Genomic DNA, 19,021 nt, shown 5'->3' with positions numbered 1-19,021 from the left:
GCCTTAGGAAGGTTTATTTAAAAATAAAAAAAAAAAGAGGGGGGAGGAGTTAAAAAAAGGAATCTTACCTCTACAACCCTGGCTTTGAAAGACTGATGGACAGAAAAGCTGACTTGCAGCTTTTTGGGGTGTTGATTTTTTGGTGTTTTTTACTCGATTTGCTGTTTATCATCATGTACTGGTACGTCACCCCAAGACACATCAGTACTGTATTTCTCCCCTTTGCTGCCTTTGACAGTTTTATTTGGTCTTCAGAAGGCTCCTTCAGTCAGCTATAAACCACAATGACAAAAGTGTCACCCAGATTGTGTAGATGCTCAGATACTCATAATTCCTTTCAAAATTGGCCTTCCCTCTCTTCCTCTTAAAACTGTCTCCAGCACTGACCATGCAGCAGCTCACTGTGCTGGCCTTCCATGAAGCACCTGTTTCACACTGATTGCAGACATTTTCACCCTGATGAATTACAGAAGATAAGAATAAATAACAGTTTTTCTCCTGAATTTTGTAGCAAGCATTCTGCCAAGCAGACCTGTTCCTACAGACTTGGCTTTAGTAATGTACACCAGTGGCTCTACTGGGAGACCCAAAGGAGTGATGATGATGCATAAAAACTTAATAGCTGGAATGACAGGACAGTGTGAGAGAATACCTGGACTGGGGTAAGAAACACTTTGTTGTCTCATGTACAGAGAGCTAAAACAACCTCCAAAAGTGTGCACATTTATAGAGTCTGCTGCTGGCATTGTGTTATAAGTTTCTTCATGTTATTGTGAGGCCACTACTCTTTAATTTGTAAGAAATAATGTCTTGTGTGTGTGAACTTACCCTGTTTGAAAAATAGGCCCTTCTAGCTCTTTTCTCACATGCTGTTGCTTTTTTTTATTATTATTAGCTCCAGGTCTGTGATGGATTTTTGCACTTTTGAGTGGTATCAGAGGATACTACTAGATAAGAGATTCCTCTTGGGAAATGTTTTTAGACATTTTCAGGCAGCTAGAATCAGTTTAGGAAGCACAGATGTCTGAGCCTAGCACTTAAATGACCTGGAGACATCACTCTTGGGTGCACATGCTGCAGAATCTGCTCAAGTACAATTCACTGAAGGAGCAGAAAAGTAATATATTGTGTTGACAACAGTAAAACCAACTGCAAATTCCCTCATGTTAATGTTTTGAGGAAATTTTTCATGTAAGTGTATTTGTCCCTGCATTCACAAAGGGTTCAGTAGCTGAAATAAGCCCTGTTGCCAGACTCCTCTTGTGAGAGGATATAAACCCAGTTTTGGCTGGGTGCTGAAAGCTGCTGTTCAGTGACAGCTCTGAGGTTCTTGCTGAGAAATCTCTGAGCAATTACTTCCTGAAACAAGCGTCAGTACTTCAGTGATCAGCTCTCTTTCTAGTAATGTATCCTAGAAGAAGATGACTGACAGGGCTTTGTAAATCACTGATCATTATTTCAAAGTGTAGTGATTTCATCCTTGATTTCATAACTGGAATGAAACCTCCCACAAAGAGATATAGCAGTATATAATATAGTATATATTGCTATAGAAATAGCAGTAAAGGACTAAGGAATCTGAATTTCCGAGAAAACAAGGCAAATCCTGTAATTCATACTGGTATCAGTAAGGTCAGATTTTCCCCATTTTGTTTATATACTGTGGTTGAAATCACCCCTGTCTTGTGTGTAGGAGAGTAAGCTCACTTGTGATCCGGGTCAATCAAAAAGTAATAACTAAGTACGGTATTTTCAGTCCACCTGTGACTCATGGTTAATTAATTATTTTTTCCCAGACCCAAGGACACTTACATTGGTTATTTACCTCTGGCCCATGTGTTAGAACTGACAGCAGAAGTTTCCTGCATCACTTACGGCTGCAGGATCGGTTACTCCTCTCCTCTCACTCTCTCAGATCAGGTGAGGGCTGGCAGAGCAAGGTGGGGAGCAAACTTCAGCTTTTGCAGCCTATGCTCTCATTGCTCAGCTTCCTCCTTCAGTAAAGAAATGCTGATGTATATGGCACACTTCAGAAATGTAAATTTTTTTCAGAAAATGATGCAAATTAACATTACTGGTGAATAGCAGCAGTGGGTTGTGCCATATAAATTGTATTAAAACCTTTGCTTTTATGATACTTAGGAAATCTAAAAGCAATCCTAATAAATGCCTATAGCGTTATCCCCTGGATAATAGGGTAAGAACAGTTCTTAATAGATCAGCTGAACTGTTTAAAGTGGTTTTAAGTTTTGATCTCACTTTATCAGTTCTTTATCCAGTTATTGCAGATCTTCTATTTAGTCCTTTGCCTTTTTCCATGTAACAATTCAGATAAATAAGAGTAAATTAAGCCATAATAGATATGTCTGCATGTTTTGCTGGTAGAGAGATTTGCATCAAGCAAAACAAGTTCCCGGAGGAAGATGAAGGAGAAAACAAGTACTAGAGGGAGGAAGTAAGAGAAAGATAAACAAAGTGAACTTGTAAAAGATTGAGTATTTTGGTTGAAATAGTTGCTAATCATTACCCTTTCCATAACAATGGGGGGAAAATGACACAGGAACAGGAGAAGATACTTGAACAAGTTACATGCTAATATATCTCCTTCTTTTGTTAGTCCTTTAGTTTTCAAGAGCTGTTTGGTTTTCAGCTTCATAACTTGATGTTTTTTCTGTATTACAGTCAAGTAAAATTAAGAAGGGAAGCAAAGGAGACTGTACTGTACTTAAGCCTACACTGATGGCAGCTGTGCCTGTAAGTATGCAGAAGCAGATATGTCCAGCAAAAAAATGTTTTGTCTTTTTCATGTTAGAAAAATGTATTTATTAACAGATTTTTCTCTTCACATGTAAGTAACTGTCACTAATAGGAAAAGAGCAAATACAGACAGTCCAGCTATTGATTAAACTGAGTACTGATGCTGCAGATGAGCACAAGAGTCTGCCTGTACCAAAGCCAAGATCCTTTTTGATCCAAACCTATAAATGCTTCAGTAGTTATAAGTGGTGTTTTACTGGGCTACTGACACAGCAATAGGACACAGTCACAGTCTGGAAACTCCTTTGTGCACAGGGACAAAGCAGGGTGGCTTTGGCCAAGAGGGACACGTTAAGGATATGGGGATTTGGCTCAGTCACAGACTTAGCAAGTCAAGGTAACACTGAGGCTGAGTCTCTCTTGCTGTTCTCAGGGTTAGCAGGCCAGGCTTAGCCTCCTCTCAGAGGAAAGAGTGTTCAGGAGACTGTAACTCCTCTTGCTTCTGCAGCTTACAGTGCTCTGTGAGTGACCAGGCTCCTGCACTCCACAAGGCTGTGGTGCTATCCACACACTCCACAAATGTTTGTGTCTTTCTGATGCCAAGGCCCTCCCCACATGTGCTGCCTTCACAGGTGCTGCTTTAGGATCCTGTCACATCTGTGGCTCATAGAACTGGTAGCACCAAGTGGTGCCACATGGTGGTAGGGAGTGAGTAGGAAGATTTAATCTAATTTAGGAACAGTAAGTTTTGGTTGGATTTGGTTGTTCTGCACAATCTTAGAATAGCTAAGAATTCTAAAATCAGTTTAGTCACTTGCATTCTTTTATTTTATAAAATCATAAGCGCATATAGAGGCTTGGTCATCTTCTTAATAATTAACAGTCTGATAATTAATATGTCTGAGAGCTCCAACCTTTTGGAAAATACCCATTTAAATTTATTTCATGGAGAGAAAGCACATAAATACTTCAAAGCATTGTGCTCCAAAACAAACTTGAAGGAGCCAGTCTTTAAACTTCTGTTAAATACTTCACCAGTCTGAACAGTATTTTAGGTTCTGTGTATTTGGGTGACCATAAGCTTATTATTTTAATGGAAATTAATCTCTGGTCTGTGACAGAATTGTGGCTTTTTGTCAGATAATTAGGGCTACTGCAGCCATGTTGCTTTGAAAGTTGAAGAACTCTTGGAAAAGGAAATGGTGAAATGAATTCTCTCGGTTCATTCCCTTCCACGTACCAGTCGCTGTGGATAAGTGCAGCATCAGCACTCCCAAGCATGACACATCTTGAGGGGCATATACCAACCTTTAGCAAAAAGATTGAGTTAAACTTGAATTTAAAATTTTCTAAATCAGTTTGTCACCTGTTTAAGTACAGGTTCAGGTGCAAATAGCTCCAAGCTATGATGGTCTATAAATTGGCTCATTGATCACACAGTAAAAGCACAGCACTGAAGCACTGCCTAACCCCACAATGCAAAGATTCACACTCTTATTATCCATTTTAAAGGGAGAATAAAGGGCAGGGGGGTGGTACTTAGAACATGGAATTTAATTTACACGTGCTGATCTATCCCATGTGGTAATTTTCCTTTTTTTAACACTTCATAGGAAATAATGGACAGAATTTATAAAAATGTCATGAGTAAAGTTCAAGAGATGAACTATATTCAGAGAACTCTGTTCAAGATAGGCTATGACTACAAATTGGAACAGATCAAGAGAGGATATGATGCACCTCTGTGTAACATGTAAGTAGAGTTCATGGGCCAAGTGTGCCTTGGGATCTGTTAGGACAGTGGAAAAGAATGATCCTCTGAGCTATCAGTTCTCATCTGACATGCAAATAACACCTAATGAGTAACTGAAGTAGTCCAAGCTCTTACTGGAAACGGGTAAGATATTTCATGGTAATGACTAATCTTCCAAACAGCTGACTGGTCCATTTTCATTGCATTGCTTTTTTTAAGTGATAAAATTGGAATGTTTGTTAAGCTACAGGAAGTCTGCCTCTTCAAATGTTACACAAGAGGCAACAGGTTTGGATTAGCCCTGCTGTGTACTAAAATCTGTGAATAAGTTAATTTTTAAGGTGTTCCAGATAGGAAGGAAGGTTTGTGTCTTTATATAAGAATGAGCTGAGTGAATAATTTTTAATGCTTTTTGCCTTCTTTCAAGACTGCTGTTTAAAAAAGTAAAGGCCCTGCTGGGAGGGAATGTCCGTATGATGCTTTCTGGAGGAGCACCACTCTCACCTCAAACACAAAGATTCATGAACATCTGTTTTTGCTGTCCTGTTGGTCAAGGCTATGGACTGACAGAAACGTGTGGAGCTGGAACCATTACAGAAGGTAGTTAAAACACTGGTGGAAATAAGCTGGGATATAGATATGTATGGAGGCTTGGTGATATTTAATTTTTTTTTAAAAACAAGTCCAAATAACTGTAGTTCCACAGTAAAGTAACTTGAGATAAGATACACCCTATTCATACTTCAAATAACAAAATATCTTCCTTTTCTTTCTTGTTCTCTCCCTAAGTTGCTGATTACAGCACTGGCAGAGTTGGAGCTCCTCTTATTTGTTGTGAAATAAAACTGAGAGACTGGCAAGAAGGTGAGAGTAGTAATTGTTTTGACTTCAGAGTAATTAATTTAGCTCCTGCCTAGCTGGTATCTTTGCCTATCTGCTTAGCTAGGTGTAGCATATGAAGTAATTGTTCTTTATGAGTAGTCATCAGTTAGTGTGCTTTAACTTCAAGCTGAAGTTTCAAAGTATTTTCTTGTCAGAAGGATACTTAGACTTAAAAATAATTGCTTGGGACTATGTTGTTTTCAGGGGGATATACTAATAAAGACAAGCCTAATCCTAGAGGAGAAATTATAATTGGCGGACCCAACGTCTCCATGGGATATTTTAAAAATGAAGAGAAGACAACAGAAGAATTTTCCACTGATGAGAATGGTCAGAGATGGTTCTGTACAGGAGATATTGGGGAATTTCATCCAGATGGGTGTCTGCAGATCATAGGTAGGCCTCAGTTTTTGATACCTTAATATATTAGAAGACACTGACTAACCATAATTATAAACGTGTTACTAAAACTGTTGGCTTTGCCTGGGCTAATCTGCTTAAGGTTACCTGCTTACAGAATCAGTGTAAAACACACTTCCAAAAGTCCTCATAGCTGTAGTAAAATTTTGGAAGTGATGCCATTTCCTGTGACATTATCATCATCTAAATTTAGCACATGGACTTTAAAGAATAAATACAAGATTAACTTTTGTATTAATTACAAAGCTTTAAAATCAGAGTCCTTTCCTACAAGCTGGTTGACAAAAAGTACAGTGCTGTAACACTCTTTTACAGAAGTCTTTATAAATTGGGGAGCTATTAGCTGCCTTAGAACTTGTCTATTAAGAATCTGGTGTAGCACAAAATACATACATGGTATGTATGCAAATCAGTCTGTGGAAATGCTAAGGTTTAAATGAAACAAGGTTTTCCTTTTTTCCCTTCTCCTGACTTGTAGATCGTAAGAAGGACTTGGTAAAGCTACAAGCAGGAGAATATGTATCTCTGGGGAAAGTAGAGGCAGCACTGAAGAACTGCCCATTAATTGACAATATCTGTGCTTACGCCAAAAGGTAAGAGTGGTATTAATTTAGAAACTCTATTTAGAGTAAACATGAAGTACAGGCTCTGATCCAGCTATAGTTTTCCAGGGTTTCCTTCTAATAACCCCCTCCACCAGGGCACAAGTTACAAACAGCATGTCTGAAGTAGCACAGGTTCCCAGATTCCCTAAAAGCTGAAGAAATGGGCTGTTTTTCTGTTGGCATTCCTCCTATCCAGATACACTTCTGTTCCATCCCATCCCTTCTCTAAATGGGTATCATTACATTAGATGTGTTTTGGCTTTCTGTCAGAATACCAGTGAAAAGTTAATCTGGACACTTTGCACTTGATCCAAAGCTTTCCAGTGAGTTTTGGAAATAGTTCCAATCTTTCCTCTCTCTCCCTCTGTGAGGGGGAACTGCAGAGAACTGGCTAAACCCCAGGTCTAGCTGGGGAGCTAAATTGAGATGTGCATGAGTGAAATGACAGCAAAGCCAGATTCTTGTCAGACCTGATGTTGTAAACCAGCTTCGAATAGCTTCTTGATAAGCCATCAGATGTGTGAAGACTTAATGCATAGAAGGATTCTGTATGGTGGAATAACTTCAGTTCAGAAAGGCCTGGGCATTTGTGGGTCCAACAGCAGGTAATTTACACCCTGAAATGAAAGTCTAGACTGGACCCTTTTTCCTTCCTTCTCTTGCCACCCTGTGTAGTGACCAGTCCTACGTGATCAGTTTTGTGGTCCCTAACCAGAAGAAGCTGACAGCATTGGCTGAGCAGAAAGGCATCAGTGGAAGCTGGGTGGACATTTGTAACAATCCTACAATAGAAGCAGAAATACTGCGAGAGATTAAAGAAGTGGCAAACAAGAGTAAGTACCACAGCACATCCTGCTGGCCATGGGGGTTTATCCAGCAAAAACTCAGTTCTCCTCACTAACTGCTCCTCCTTCTTCCAGTTTCTCTGTATCTGCCAGACTTAATACTTGGATCAAGGCAAAGACCACATGAAATTGTTGCGTATTATCCCAGGAATTTACATAATATTGGTTGTATTAATTACTATACTGCTTGTATTTTTTTAAAAATATCTGAAGGTTTTTTTCAACTAAATTCTAGAGACAGGTTGCTTGTCTAATATGGTTAAAATAAGGTCCAAAAGAGCTGTCAGTTTGGAAGAAAAGTTGCAAGACATTTGCTGGTAAGGAAACTGGTTAAGCAAGAGATTTCAAAGCATTTTTTCCCCATACAGCTTTTTTCCCTACAGCTTTGAATAACCACGGTCCTTGTGGTTGTAGAGGCTTAAAAGCCTGCTACTCTGTGCTGTGGTGCTGAATGATCAAAAGTATCATCAATCCTTTATGGGACAAAAAAATGAACAAACTCACAGGGGAAGAAAAGTCTCTAAAGCAGTTGCACCTCATACAAGGAAGCTGTAAAAGCTGGACTTAAGCACACACTAAGCACTTTCTCTTGAACTACAGAGAGGAGAATCTGCCTTTGGAAAATGAGAAAACAAGAATGAAAGGCACTATTAAGTCTTGTCTTGAAAAAAGTAAATCAATCCATAGGTTTCAGGCTTGCATTTAAACACTTTAATCCCTGGGGTTTTTTATCATGAATTGGGCAAATTACTATCCATATAGCTTTGTGTACTTAAAACCTTTGCTTATACATTCTTTCTGTCTTTTAGATAGTAATCTACTATTGAGATACAACTAATTAATGTGACATTTTTTCAAAACTATTTTAAAGAGGTAGTTCTCATTGTTAGCAGAGCATGATGCACCTTCATCATGAGCAGGCACGCATCTGAGAGGCAGCAGCACATCCTGATAGAGCTGAAGTCAGAGAGGCAGAGAGGAGCTGCTGGGTCCCACTTCTGCTGCCCCCCCAGAGGCTGTGCTGGAATTCAGCTACAAGTCCATGTCGGTGGATCCCATTCCCAGCCATCGTGCAGGAGCTGGCAGCAAACTCCATCCAGTACTGGGCACATGCAGCAGCTCCCTGTGCTGTTCCTGCTGCTCCTGCCCTTCCCCCTGAAGCATTTCCATGTCTCCTCCCTTGCTCACCCCTCCTGGGCAAGAGAGAGAAGCAGCCTTGGTTGCAAGGAGGCTGTGTATGTGCCAAGCCACTGCTTCCAGCTGAAGGGAAAATAAGTGGCTAATGTAACAAAAATACAGAGAAATCCCTTTGTTTTGAACTCTAAACAGAATTTTAGGAAGGAAAAATACAGGAAAGAAACATTCAACCTGGGAAAGTGTACAAGTACTTCATTATAATTTCAATATGAAGCATGTCCAGTTAGTCTGAGTTAACCTAATTATTACTCCATTCCTGTAACAAAGATAAAACTGTAGATTTCAGTGCAACTGTAGATTTTCAGTGTAGATTGTGGCAGTAGTTTCAGAGCTTCAGGCTACTCAGTCATTTGTTTCAAGCTTTAGATTTTGCATTGTCACATCCAATACAAGCTGTAAGCACAGAGTGTTATTAGAGTATTTGCACACTAACCAGCACTCAGTGTTGGGACAGGATGAAATTTGCCTGTGGCCCTTCTGTAAGGTTATTTCATTAAGTAGGACACCATATTATACAAGCTACGGGGTGCTGACCAGATTTTTAGGGAGCATGAATGAGTGTTTGATTTGGCTTTGTAATGACAGTCATGCTGTTCTTTGTTCTTGTCCCTGCAGTGAAATTAGAAAGGTTTGAAATACCCATCAAGGTCCGGTTAAGCCCTGAACCGTGGACCCCCGAGACTGGGCTGGTAACAGACGCTTTTAAGCTGAAAAGGAAAGAACTGAAAAACCATTACCTCAACGACATTGAAAGAATGTATGGAGGCAAATAAACAGCTCTGCTGACCAGGCAGCTGTGCAGGTGGTTCCTTCTCATGCCTCAGCTTTGGATGTCTGTGTATGCTGTAGATATCACACATTCAAAAAACACACCAAATGGATGACTGTTTCTGTAATCTCTATCAAGTGGAACAGAATATCTTAGAGTCCAAATTTTTGATTTTTAGCAGATTAGACACTGATGGTCTTCATAGAGTTTTGTGTGATCATCTCCAGTTTTGAGACAGTCATCATTATGTGAAGCAGTATGACCAGGTAATTTTATTATTGTTTCTCTAGCATATTCAGACTGCTCACAACTTCTCTTTAACTTATGCTGAAGTCTGGCCTATATTTCAAAGAGGAAAAAATAATGTAATTGTGATGATTCTTCTACATAATGAGACATTTAGCAAGGAGGGAAAAAGGAGTATCTAATGTCTACCCTTCTCCATTTAAAAACAAGACAGCAGTAGTCAAGAACTTGCTAGAGATCATTAATAATGCACTGCTTGAGAATGGATGGATTCTTCTGCACATCAATATCTTGAATATTTACAGTGCCTACAGAAGAATAGAAAGTACACTTACTGAAATAAAGGTGAACTGAAAAGCTTTCTAAAAACAAGTTATAAGAAATTTCACTCAAGAGCATTGAATTAACTATTTCAACTTCCAACTCACCAAATAGGTTTTTAATTGCCACTGTATTTTAATCCAAGCAAAGCTTTCCACTGGACACAGTGTAAAAGAAAATAAAGACTTGCACTGCTCCGGGGACGCTGATGAGAAATCAGTGCCCGAATGCAGAACTTGCATCTGGACTGGCAAACAACTGTGAAACTATTGTGCAGTGGTCTCTAAACAGATTTGAAACTCAGAGCAGTTTTGGTGGGTTTTTTTGAGAGGTGGTGGTGTTTTTAAGGCACTGATTCTCTAGACCTTCACATACACGTGAGTACTGGCACAGTACCTGGATGTAATGTAGAGGATCAGGTTTTAAATGTCTGCATTCCTTTGTGGAAGGTATTTCCGTTCACCTTATAACTGTGGTGAGCATGACAAGGCAACCAGAAACCAACAGGAGTTTCCCTGTCTAGTCTTGGTTTACTTACAGAAAAGTAGTCTGTGGCCAGGGAATCTTTGTTTCCTGAAAACTTATAAAAAGGGACAAATCACTCTTTACAGAAATTCATTATAAAAATGTTCTCTTATTAACTGGAAGTCATAGATGTGAAGAAGGAGGAAGATATAATTTAATAATAGTTCATCATTTTGTGTGCTGAATCCTGTACTGTCTTCTTTTGAATTGTAACTGAGCTCCTGCATCCCTGCCAGCTCTTCACACTTGAACCATAAGTGCTGTAAAAAGTGGAGGCTCTTGATACTGTTCTACTTTGCACTTTCTTAATCATTTTATATATGTTGCTTACATTTTGTACAGCTGTGGCCCTCAACTGCTCTATATTGCAAATTCATCTGAAAGTATTTATAGATTTCTATTCATAATATTTGTGTTGTGTATATGATGGTTAAAAAAATATTTGGTATTGTCACTGTACAGAAAGTAAAAGATTTTGTACATTGCCTCTCTTGAACACACGAGCTTGCAATTTCAGGACAAGTTTTTCCTTTTCTGCATGTATATGTATTTTTATTTTCCAGTTAAAGTAGACTTTGGCAAAAATAAATCATGGCTCTACGCTCTTCAAGTAAACCATCCCTTCTCCTGGGGACCAACTTCAAACTTCACCATGCATAATTTTCTCTGGCTAGTCCAGAACACTGCTATAGCTCACCTTCCAAGAACCCTGAGGGAAAAGAGAGAAAGAAAATATGGTATATAAAGGTGATGGTATCTAGTTGTGCATGGAACTACAAGAGTCACTAAAAAGAAACAAGGAAATAGCTTTTCTAAACAAATTGGTTTGGGTTTTTTTAAAGATACCTACAGTTGTTTTTTGACAACAGGGACTACTTCCCATATCAGTAGCAACTTTTAAAATTCCTTGGTCCTGGAGCCATGTTACCAATTCTTCCATGTTTTAAAACTGGTCGCTATTAAATAGCTTTTAGTCAGCCTGTTAGCATCACAAAAGTGAAATAGGTGTAGGAAAGATACACTTAAGTCTGTCAGCAGTTTATAAGACTATTTTTTTTAAGCCATGAATGTATTTATATGAAATGTATTTTATCTTCTGTGTCTTGGTTGACTGAGGGATCGCTATTTTCAAAATATATATACACACATCCACAATGTTAACATTTCAAAAGTAGAATACAACTTAAATGGTTCAACAAGTTTGTGTTTTGGAAGGTCTTTATATTGCACAAGCTGTCTCTCATTCCTGTTCTGTGCCTCACATTCTGTCTGAAACTGCGCCTACCTTACAAGGACTGCTCCAAAGCAGCAGCAATGAGTCTGTGCTACAGGTAATAAAAACCAACCCTCCAGTGGGCCTGGTCCTTCTTGTAAGGAATGAACTAAAGCTGGATGTACTGCAAAAGAATTTGCTACATCATCAGCTTTTCAAGCATTTTTGGAGAAGGGGAAGGATTACATCAGGCTGCCTTCAGCTGTGGGCATTGTTTGCAAATACCTTGCAGTTGGGTAAGAACTTTATCCTTTGTTTTAAAGAATTCTAAACCCTTTTTGTGACAGAGCTTGCGGAGGAGAAACAGAAGGAGCAAGAATGTTTAATTCTTGCCATTACAAAGAAGGAATGACGATGCAGATGAAGGGATAGTAAATGACTTCAAAATCATTATGTGATAGGTACAGATGTTACAGACACTTTTATCTTGTGCTGGGCTGAAAGGCCATACAGTATGGGACTAAAGTGTGAGGGAGAAGGTTCACGTACTGCTGAGGGTTCTAGAATGCTCAAAGTAGATACAAGTTCTTCAAAAAGCAGGTTGAGAATTTTAAATCATCCTTGTTAAGACTGAGAAACAAGTTCAAAGAGAAACAAAATCCAGTTTGGGCATACCCTGGTGCAAGATTGTATTTAGGCCCCCTACCTCAAAAGACATGGTGTGTCTGAAGAAAGCCAGAGTGTAACTACCACAACAGTGGGAGGAGAAAGCTTCAGCTGTGAAGGAAGATCAGAGTTGTTGAGCTGGCCTGAGGAGGAATGGCACATGCCTTGAGATCATTAACCTTCAACTCCATGCACAGTTACCCTTAAAATGGCACAAAGAAAGGCCACAGGGACGGAGGAAGAACAGGGTGTAAGTTTGCACAAAGTGACATGGATGATACAGTATTTTAAAAGAAACACAGGATTTTAAAGCAATTCCTTACTAAATACTGAAGTAGTTGCCCAAGATCTCTGCCACTGAAAGTCTTCAGAGCCTGAGAGTCAATGACAGTTCAACAAAGCCTTTGAGGAACAGCCTTGGCCCAGAGCTGTGGGTGGGGCAGGCAGGGACTGGTCCTGCACATAATACAACAGGAATGCTGCCAGTAACAGGCAGATGTCATTAAATGGCTTGAAAGGGGAAAAAAAGAGTCTAAACAGGGAGAGGAAGGAGTTACTCCCTTAGGAGCAGCTGAGGTGATGTTTGACTACCCCATGCAGTCGCAGTGCCCTCGACAACACTCAGAGCCCAACACTCAGGGCGCTGCCTGCCAGCTCCCCCAGCACAAGCTGCAATTCCCAGCACACTGGCAAGCTATAAAAGGAACAGAGCACCAGTTCAGAATGTGGGTCACTCATTTTCAGTAGCAAAAAAAAAAAAAAAAAGACCAATCTCCCCCATCTCAGAACAATAGCTTCAAATAACTATGTTGTATTCTAACACTAAATTAGTGTTGGTCTGCAATAAATTCTCATTATGTATTTGGGTTTGGTGTTTTGGAGTTTTTGTTTGTACCTTGGCTTTTTTCCTTTTGGTTATTTTTGTTTGTGGTGGGTTTTTTTTTTTTTTTTTTTGGTTCTTACTGAGCCTACCCAATGGCTAAGCTCTGTTTACACAATAGTAAATCAATTTCCTTTTTGAAGGCTAAAATTTATGCACTTGAAACTTAAACAAATCTGGTGCTTTTTTTGCCTAAGACAGTACAAAGGTGAGCTACAACATGCAATCAGCAAAACTTGCAGTCACTGGTTACATGGAATTGCAAACAATACACAGAGTAAAACTGTGTGAACTTACCTGGATTAATAAAACACATTTCCAGCAAACTCAGTGCTGCTGCAAAGTAGATTAGTGATTGCTTTATAGTATGATAGGAGTACATCAGCCACAGAGGACCTGGGCTGACTGCACTAAATATACATTTGTACTTAGCCCATCATTTTCACATAATTTAATTTGAATGAGTTCTAACAGAAATGGGGTGATGTTTGCACTATTGCTTTGCTACTGGGTGCTGTAATAGGTTGAATCTTGCTACACCTTTATTGGGGAGAGACACATTTTGAAGAAAATGAAACCCATTCTATATTGATAAAGTGTTCTAATGAAGCTGATTATCACAGGTAATTTACCCAAAATTGTCTTTGGTTGGAAGCATGTAGCCTTGACATTAGACCAGTACTAATTAATTTGAACAAACAGAGCTCTGGGCACAGTGTCTGATCCTCAGAGACTTCATGTACTCTTTTAAAGCACAAAAACCAAACAAAAAATGTAACCACAACCAAAAACATGCCACAAACTGTTGAGTTTTCCCCTTATTCTCCCATTTTGAAACCCCAGTAACCTGGTTAGTGATGAACACTACCAGAGATGCTACAGGTCACTACGTGTTTGCTACACCTGCTTATTTCTGGATTTACCCTTACATTTCTCCAAATATAGAAGTTTGCCCGCCACCTCTGTGTTATCTGTGTTATTTCTGAGCATCCAGACCCTGAGCAGGAATGCCCATCACCCCAAGACATGACCTCCTATCATTAAAATGCTAAAGCAAGAAGGTGTCATATAAGTTTTACTTTTTTAAAACACAGAAAAGATACTTCAATTTGAAACAGTACTGGACTACTTCTAACAGATCAATTGAAATTATGACTTCAGGCCACATGTTGTTCCAGCCCTGGAAGTTGTTTCTGGGGTTTTTAATTGTTTTAAACAACGAACCTAAACTTTTCCTGCTAGATATAAATCAGCTTATTACTTATGGTGCTCCCCCAGGGAGTGAACATGAAGAATGGATCACTGTTCTCTATACTTGCTCACCCTGCTTTACTTTGTGTCTTTCACATCAAAGCAAACACAGCCTCTCCCAAAGAGCCCATTTCTATGGCATTTAATCAGGCTCATTAAACCAGGGCCCCTCTGCCCCCATGTTGAAAACAGAACACCTGTCCCACCTCCCTGCACAGCTTATGGCAATAACTTCCCAAAGCCCTTACCTCCAGCCCAGAACATCCCTGCCTCTTATGTAATGGGACAACTCTCACCTTGGGACTTTTTTTCCTCTTGTTATTTTTAAAACCTGGACCTCAGCTCTGAACACTTGCAGTAGCACAAGAACTGTATTGCTGTGAGGAAGGGAAATGCACAGGTGATGACAGTGACTTCTCCAGGAGCTCTGCAAACAAACACTACCCCTCAACACAAGCTGAATTTCTAATGAGTCAGTCTGGATCAGTTTTAACCTACATGCAGCTCATTCTGAGCATTTGCTGGCAAGCAGATTCCTTACTTTCAGAGGAAAGATACCAAGAAAATTGTTCATGCCAACAAAAAACATACCACAGAAAAGCAAACTAAAACTTAGTCCGGAGTGAAGAGATATTAATCAGACTCTGGGGTTTGGCTCTCTTGAGATTTTAAATCGATATTCAGCCCTTCTAACTGTGGTAAAAACTATGATCTGTTGTACTTTCTAGTTTATTTCCATGTCCAGCCACCAGTACACTTTCTTAAGGTCACCTGTAGACAAGGAAAATGCAAGATGTCTGCAACGTATCAGAGTCAAAAACTTCACTTAAGAGACATGAATTGTAGGACTCAAGTGAAAAACACCACCTATATGCCTAAAACCCCCCTGTCTTCCTGACTAGACAGCAACCTCTCACTCGTGTCCTAGAGAGTGTAAATTCCACTGTGCCGTGGTTGTGGGGCAGCATTTTGCCTTTCCAAATGGGTACTCATTCTGGTCTGCTGTTAAAATATGTCTTTTCCCCTGAAAAAAATGAGAGGAAAATAGAATAGACCACAATGATCAGCCCGAGCCACCTCCTGGGAAGGAGCAAGGAAGCTGCACAAGATAAAAACTACTCTAAATGCTGGCAAGATTGTGAATCTCTAACACATGCAACTGCCACACTCACCCATATGAATAATGACAGCTGAAATTAGTTACCAGATAAACAACCTGGGAGCAGGGAAAAATCTGAGACCCTCAGAGCATTCACAGGATTTCAAAAAACCCTTAACTATGGGGACAGAGCTTTGTCAGGGGAAAAAAAAATATGAAGAAAACTCACCTGTCTGTTGCAGCCTCAGGACCCTCTCCAGCACAGCCAGACTGGGAACCACCCAGAACTCACCTGGTAACATTCTGGTCTTTCCAGGCCTTTCTGATTAAGGAAAAGACCCTCTGCAGCTGATTGATTACCAATTGTTTTAGTGACCCCAATTAATTCTGCCTCTGGGTATCTGACTGCCACAGCTGCTGCTGCTCCAGCTCCAATACCCCACCACATTCCTTCCAAACCTCCTTGCTTTTCTCTACGTGCCCCTCAACAGCAAACCTGCTCTGGGAGCCTGCCCAGGGCCTTTGCTATTCACTGCTCTCGTTTTCTCAGCTGGGTGCTGTTCTCCTGCAGGAGAGATTTGGATTAGATATTAGGAAGAAATTAATTACTGGGAGGGTGGTGAGGCCCTGGCACAGCTTGGCCAGAGAAGCTGTGGATGCCCCATCCCTGAAGTGTTCAAGGCCAGTTTGGGTGGGGCTTGGAGCAATCTTGTCTAGTGGAAGGTGTCCCTGCCCATGGCAAGGGGTTGGAAGGAGATGAGCTTTAAGGTCCCTTCCAACCCAAACCATTCTGTGATTCTGTGACTAGAATCAGCTCCTTCCTGCCTTTATTTTGGCAGAGCTGCATTTTCCTAAGCATTAAATATGTCGCATCTCTCATTCAAGGAGCCTGTCAAGCGATGTCAGGTCGCACCGCTCTGAGCGCCGTGGAGGTTCTCAGCTCTTGTCCGCTCCCTGGCAGCGGGAGCCTCGGCGCTGTCGGGGCTGTGCCCGGGGGGCTCCGCCGCGCGGTGCCGGTGCCACCGTGAAGCGCAGCGGGGCGCGGCGGCTGCCGGCGCTGCTCGGGGCGGTGCTGCGGGAGCTGCGGCGCGCCGGCAACACCAGCGCGGGGGCGGGCGGCTCGCTCTACATCCTGCTCATCATCATCTTCTGCGGCTGCCGGGCCGGGGCGCTCATCCCGGCGGAGACCCGCTCGCGGAAGCTGGAGTCCAAGCACGACCCGTCCCACCTGTACACGGAGCGGGACTGCGGCCCCGGCGGCCCGGCACAGGCGGCCGAGCAGGGCGGCCCCGCCGCGGGGCAGCGCCGGGGAGCGCGGCGGGAGCGGCGGCCGGCGCTCGGCAACAGGAAGGGTCCGTCCGGCTGCGGCAGCGCTTCTGCTGCCCTCCCACCTGGGGACTGCGGACAGCGAGCGACTGCGGTGGATGGGAAATTGTCCTGTTCTTGTACAATGGCTTGTACGGCGCTCAAGACTTGTCATGCGGTGAGAGCTATTCTTCAACTCTTTGGATCCATTTGTATTGCTCTTCTACAATAAATACCTGCATTACGTACTGCGGCCCTTCAGTACTTACAGTGGGGATTATAAAAAGGAGGGACAGTGAGTTTTTTCACGGGCAGGTGATAGGTCAAAGAGGAACGGTTTTAAACTGAAAGAGGAGAAATTTAGTTTAACTGTTAGGAAGAAATTCTTTAATGTGAGCATGGTGAAGCACTAGAACAGGTTGCCCTGAGACGTTTTGAATGCCCCATCCCTGGAAGTGTTCAAGGATACGGTCCGGGACAACCTGATCTAATGGGTGGCATCCCTGCCCATGGCAGGGGGCTGGAACTAGATGAACTTTGAGGTGCCTTCCAACAAAAACCATTCTGTGATTACTTATGCACAGAGACCTCTCTCATCAATCATCTTTAGGTCTTAGTTTAACACCTTTTCCTTTAAAATCTGTTTTTATTACACCTTGTTATCTGACCTCAATGCTGTTGGTTGGGGCAGCATTTCATGGAATCACAAGCAGGTCCATTGTTGTAGGATGCTCCTTTCTGTCACTCTGGAGCATTGACAGCTGTGTCATGGGTTGGAAAGGGTGAGGTCTCGTTCTGTTAAAGTAAGATGGGTTTGGCTTACATGGACCACTTCTTGAAACAAAAAGAGCTTAGAAAAAAGCACCAGTACTGTGGCTTTGATGATACATGGAAACTTCTAAAGCCATCAAAAACATCCTTACACACAGAGAAATGTGTGATTCCAAGAGTACCTTTCTACAAGTTAAACCTTGCAATTAAACCAGTGTACAGCATATGCTTTCTACAGAGAAAGTGGGGCTGGCAGAGGTTGTTTTAGATGTTAATGTTTAGCCATGTCAGTAGTCTGTGCCTTCTTGGTTTGAGTTTGGAGTGAGGTTTTTTCAGATAAAGATTAATGAACAATTCCAAGGAACAAATGCTGTCACTAGGAATTCTGCACTACACAATCCAAATTACCATTTGGATTTTATCCAAACCACACTGCTAGGAAAAGCAGCTTTGACATTAACTTCAAAGGAGGGGAGATTTTTTTATCCACTTAAATTTCCAAACACTCGTGAATATTTTTTTCCAACAGAAAAACAATTGTCTTGTATTTGGCAACAATTGCATCTTGCTATCTCTGACTTTGTGTGGCATCATTGTAAGCTGAATACCTGAAGTGATGAGTTTTAAAAAAAAATCCTGGGAAGGAGTGACAGTTACCAAGTCAATGCTGTCACTGCAGAAAAACACTGCAATATTCACAGACCGAATTACAAAATATCCTTAAATACCAAACTGCGTCTAAATACCCAGTCCAAATACCCAGACTTTCTAATAATCGAAAAGTATGGGGCAGAGAAAAAATTCAAGCTCCAGAAACAATTTCAATGGGAGTATATGCCATAGTACTACTGCCAGCATTGTATCTGTACACATACGCGAAATCTTTAGTTCAGCAAAGAAAATGTAGTAGTATCATGTGGGAAAAGGATGTCAGAGAAACCAACAAACACTATTCTTAAAATCTCCTGTCAAGCAGTTAGACAACAGTAAAAGTTCTAGTCAGCTATTTCCATCTGCCAGGACTCCAACAGTATCTCTGGAAAATGGAAGTGCTAACTTCAACCTGGACTTCTTGAAGAGTCATAAGTTTTATATATATATGTATATATATATATTTTTTTAAATATTTACAGCTGCAGAAGTCGACTGTCTAATGAACTTTCACACTGGAGTAACTAAAACAATGTATCAGTCCCATTAGCAGATTTTGTGAGGATTCCTTTCAGTACAATCAGAATTATGCTATGACCAAAGTTTCCCCCTGTAAGTATGAGGGGATCATTATGCATATCCCAAACCTTTTATTTATTCTATCTCAGTGATTAACTTCTTTTTCTACCTGACCACTGTCCATGAGCAGGACTCTGAGAGGGGTCTTAGAGGCTAATAGCTTAGGAAGTATTCAGGACCACTGAACTCAGCTACATTAGACACAAATAGGGGAAGGACCATTAGAGTTTTCTGAGTAGGAGAGATCTGCACACATTGAAGTTTCAATGCACTGGACACTAAAGTG

General features: G+C 41.0%; 2 protein-coding genes across 9 annotated transcripts in view; both read left to right on the top strand.

Moving 5' to 3' along the window:
* The window catches only part of ACSL4 (acyl-CoA synthetase long chain family member 4), a 38,632-nt gene extending 25,572 nt beyond the window's left edge, over positions 1-13,060 (top strand). For all 8 annotated transcript variants that reach the window (XM_042029043.1, XM_042029020.1, XM_042029037.1 and 5 more), the window contains 10 exons: positions 512-662; positions 1,797-1,920; positions 2,683-2,754; positions 4,371-4,510; positions 4,938-5,110; positions 5,300-5,374; positions 5,597-5,788; positions 6,291-6,405; positions 7,093-7,250; positions 9,075-13,060. In XM_042029043.1, coding sequence (XP_041884977.1) covers positions 512-662; positions 1,797-1,920; positions 2,683-2,754; positions 4,371-4,510; positions 4,938-5,110; positions 5,300-5,374; positions 5,597-5,788; positions 6,291-6,405; positions 7,093-7,250; positions 9,075-9,232 — 1,358 coding nt within the window. In that variant the 3' untranslated portion in view covers positions 9,233-13,060. The remainder of the gene's footprint in view (positions 1-511; positions 663-1,796; positions 1,921-2,682; positions 2,755-4,370; positions 4,511-4,937; positions 5,111-5,299; positions 5,375-5,596; positions 5,789-6,290; positions 6,406-7,092; positions 7,251-9,074) is intronic.
* A 3,234-nt stretch (positions 13,061-16,294) lies between these two features.
* Positions 16,295-16,982, top strand: KCNE5 (potassium voltage-gated channel subfamily E regulatory subunit 5; the record flags this gene model as incomplete). Its single annotated transcript, XM_042027413.1, has 1 exon — positions 16,295-16,982. A coding segment is annotated over one exon (672 nt), but the record flags the coding sequence as incomplete, so codon positions are not given.
* Positions 16,983-19,021: the final 2,039 nt, after the last annotated feature.

This window comes from Corvus kubaryi, unplaced genomic scaffold, assembly GCF_017639235.1.
Source record: "Corvus kubaryi isolate FWS band 111438036 unplaced genomic scaffold, C.kubaryi_AGA036_p1.0 130, whole genome shotgun sequence".
Taxonomy (NCBI): Eukaryota; Metazoa; Chordata; class Aves; order Passeriformes; family Corvidae; genus Corvus; species Corvus kubaryi.
The sequence above is the reverse complement of the archived record's forward strand: the minus strand, read 5'-3'. Positions and strand labels throughout refer to the sequence as shown.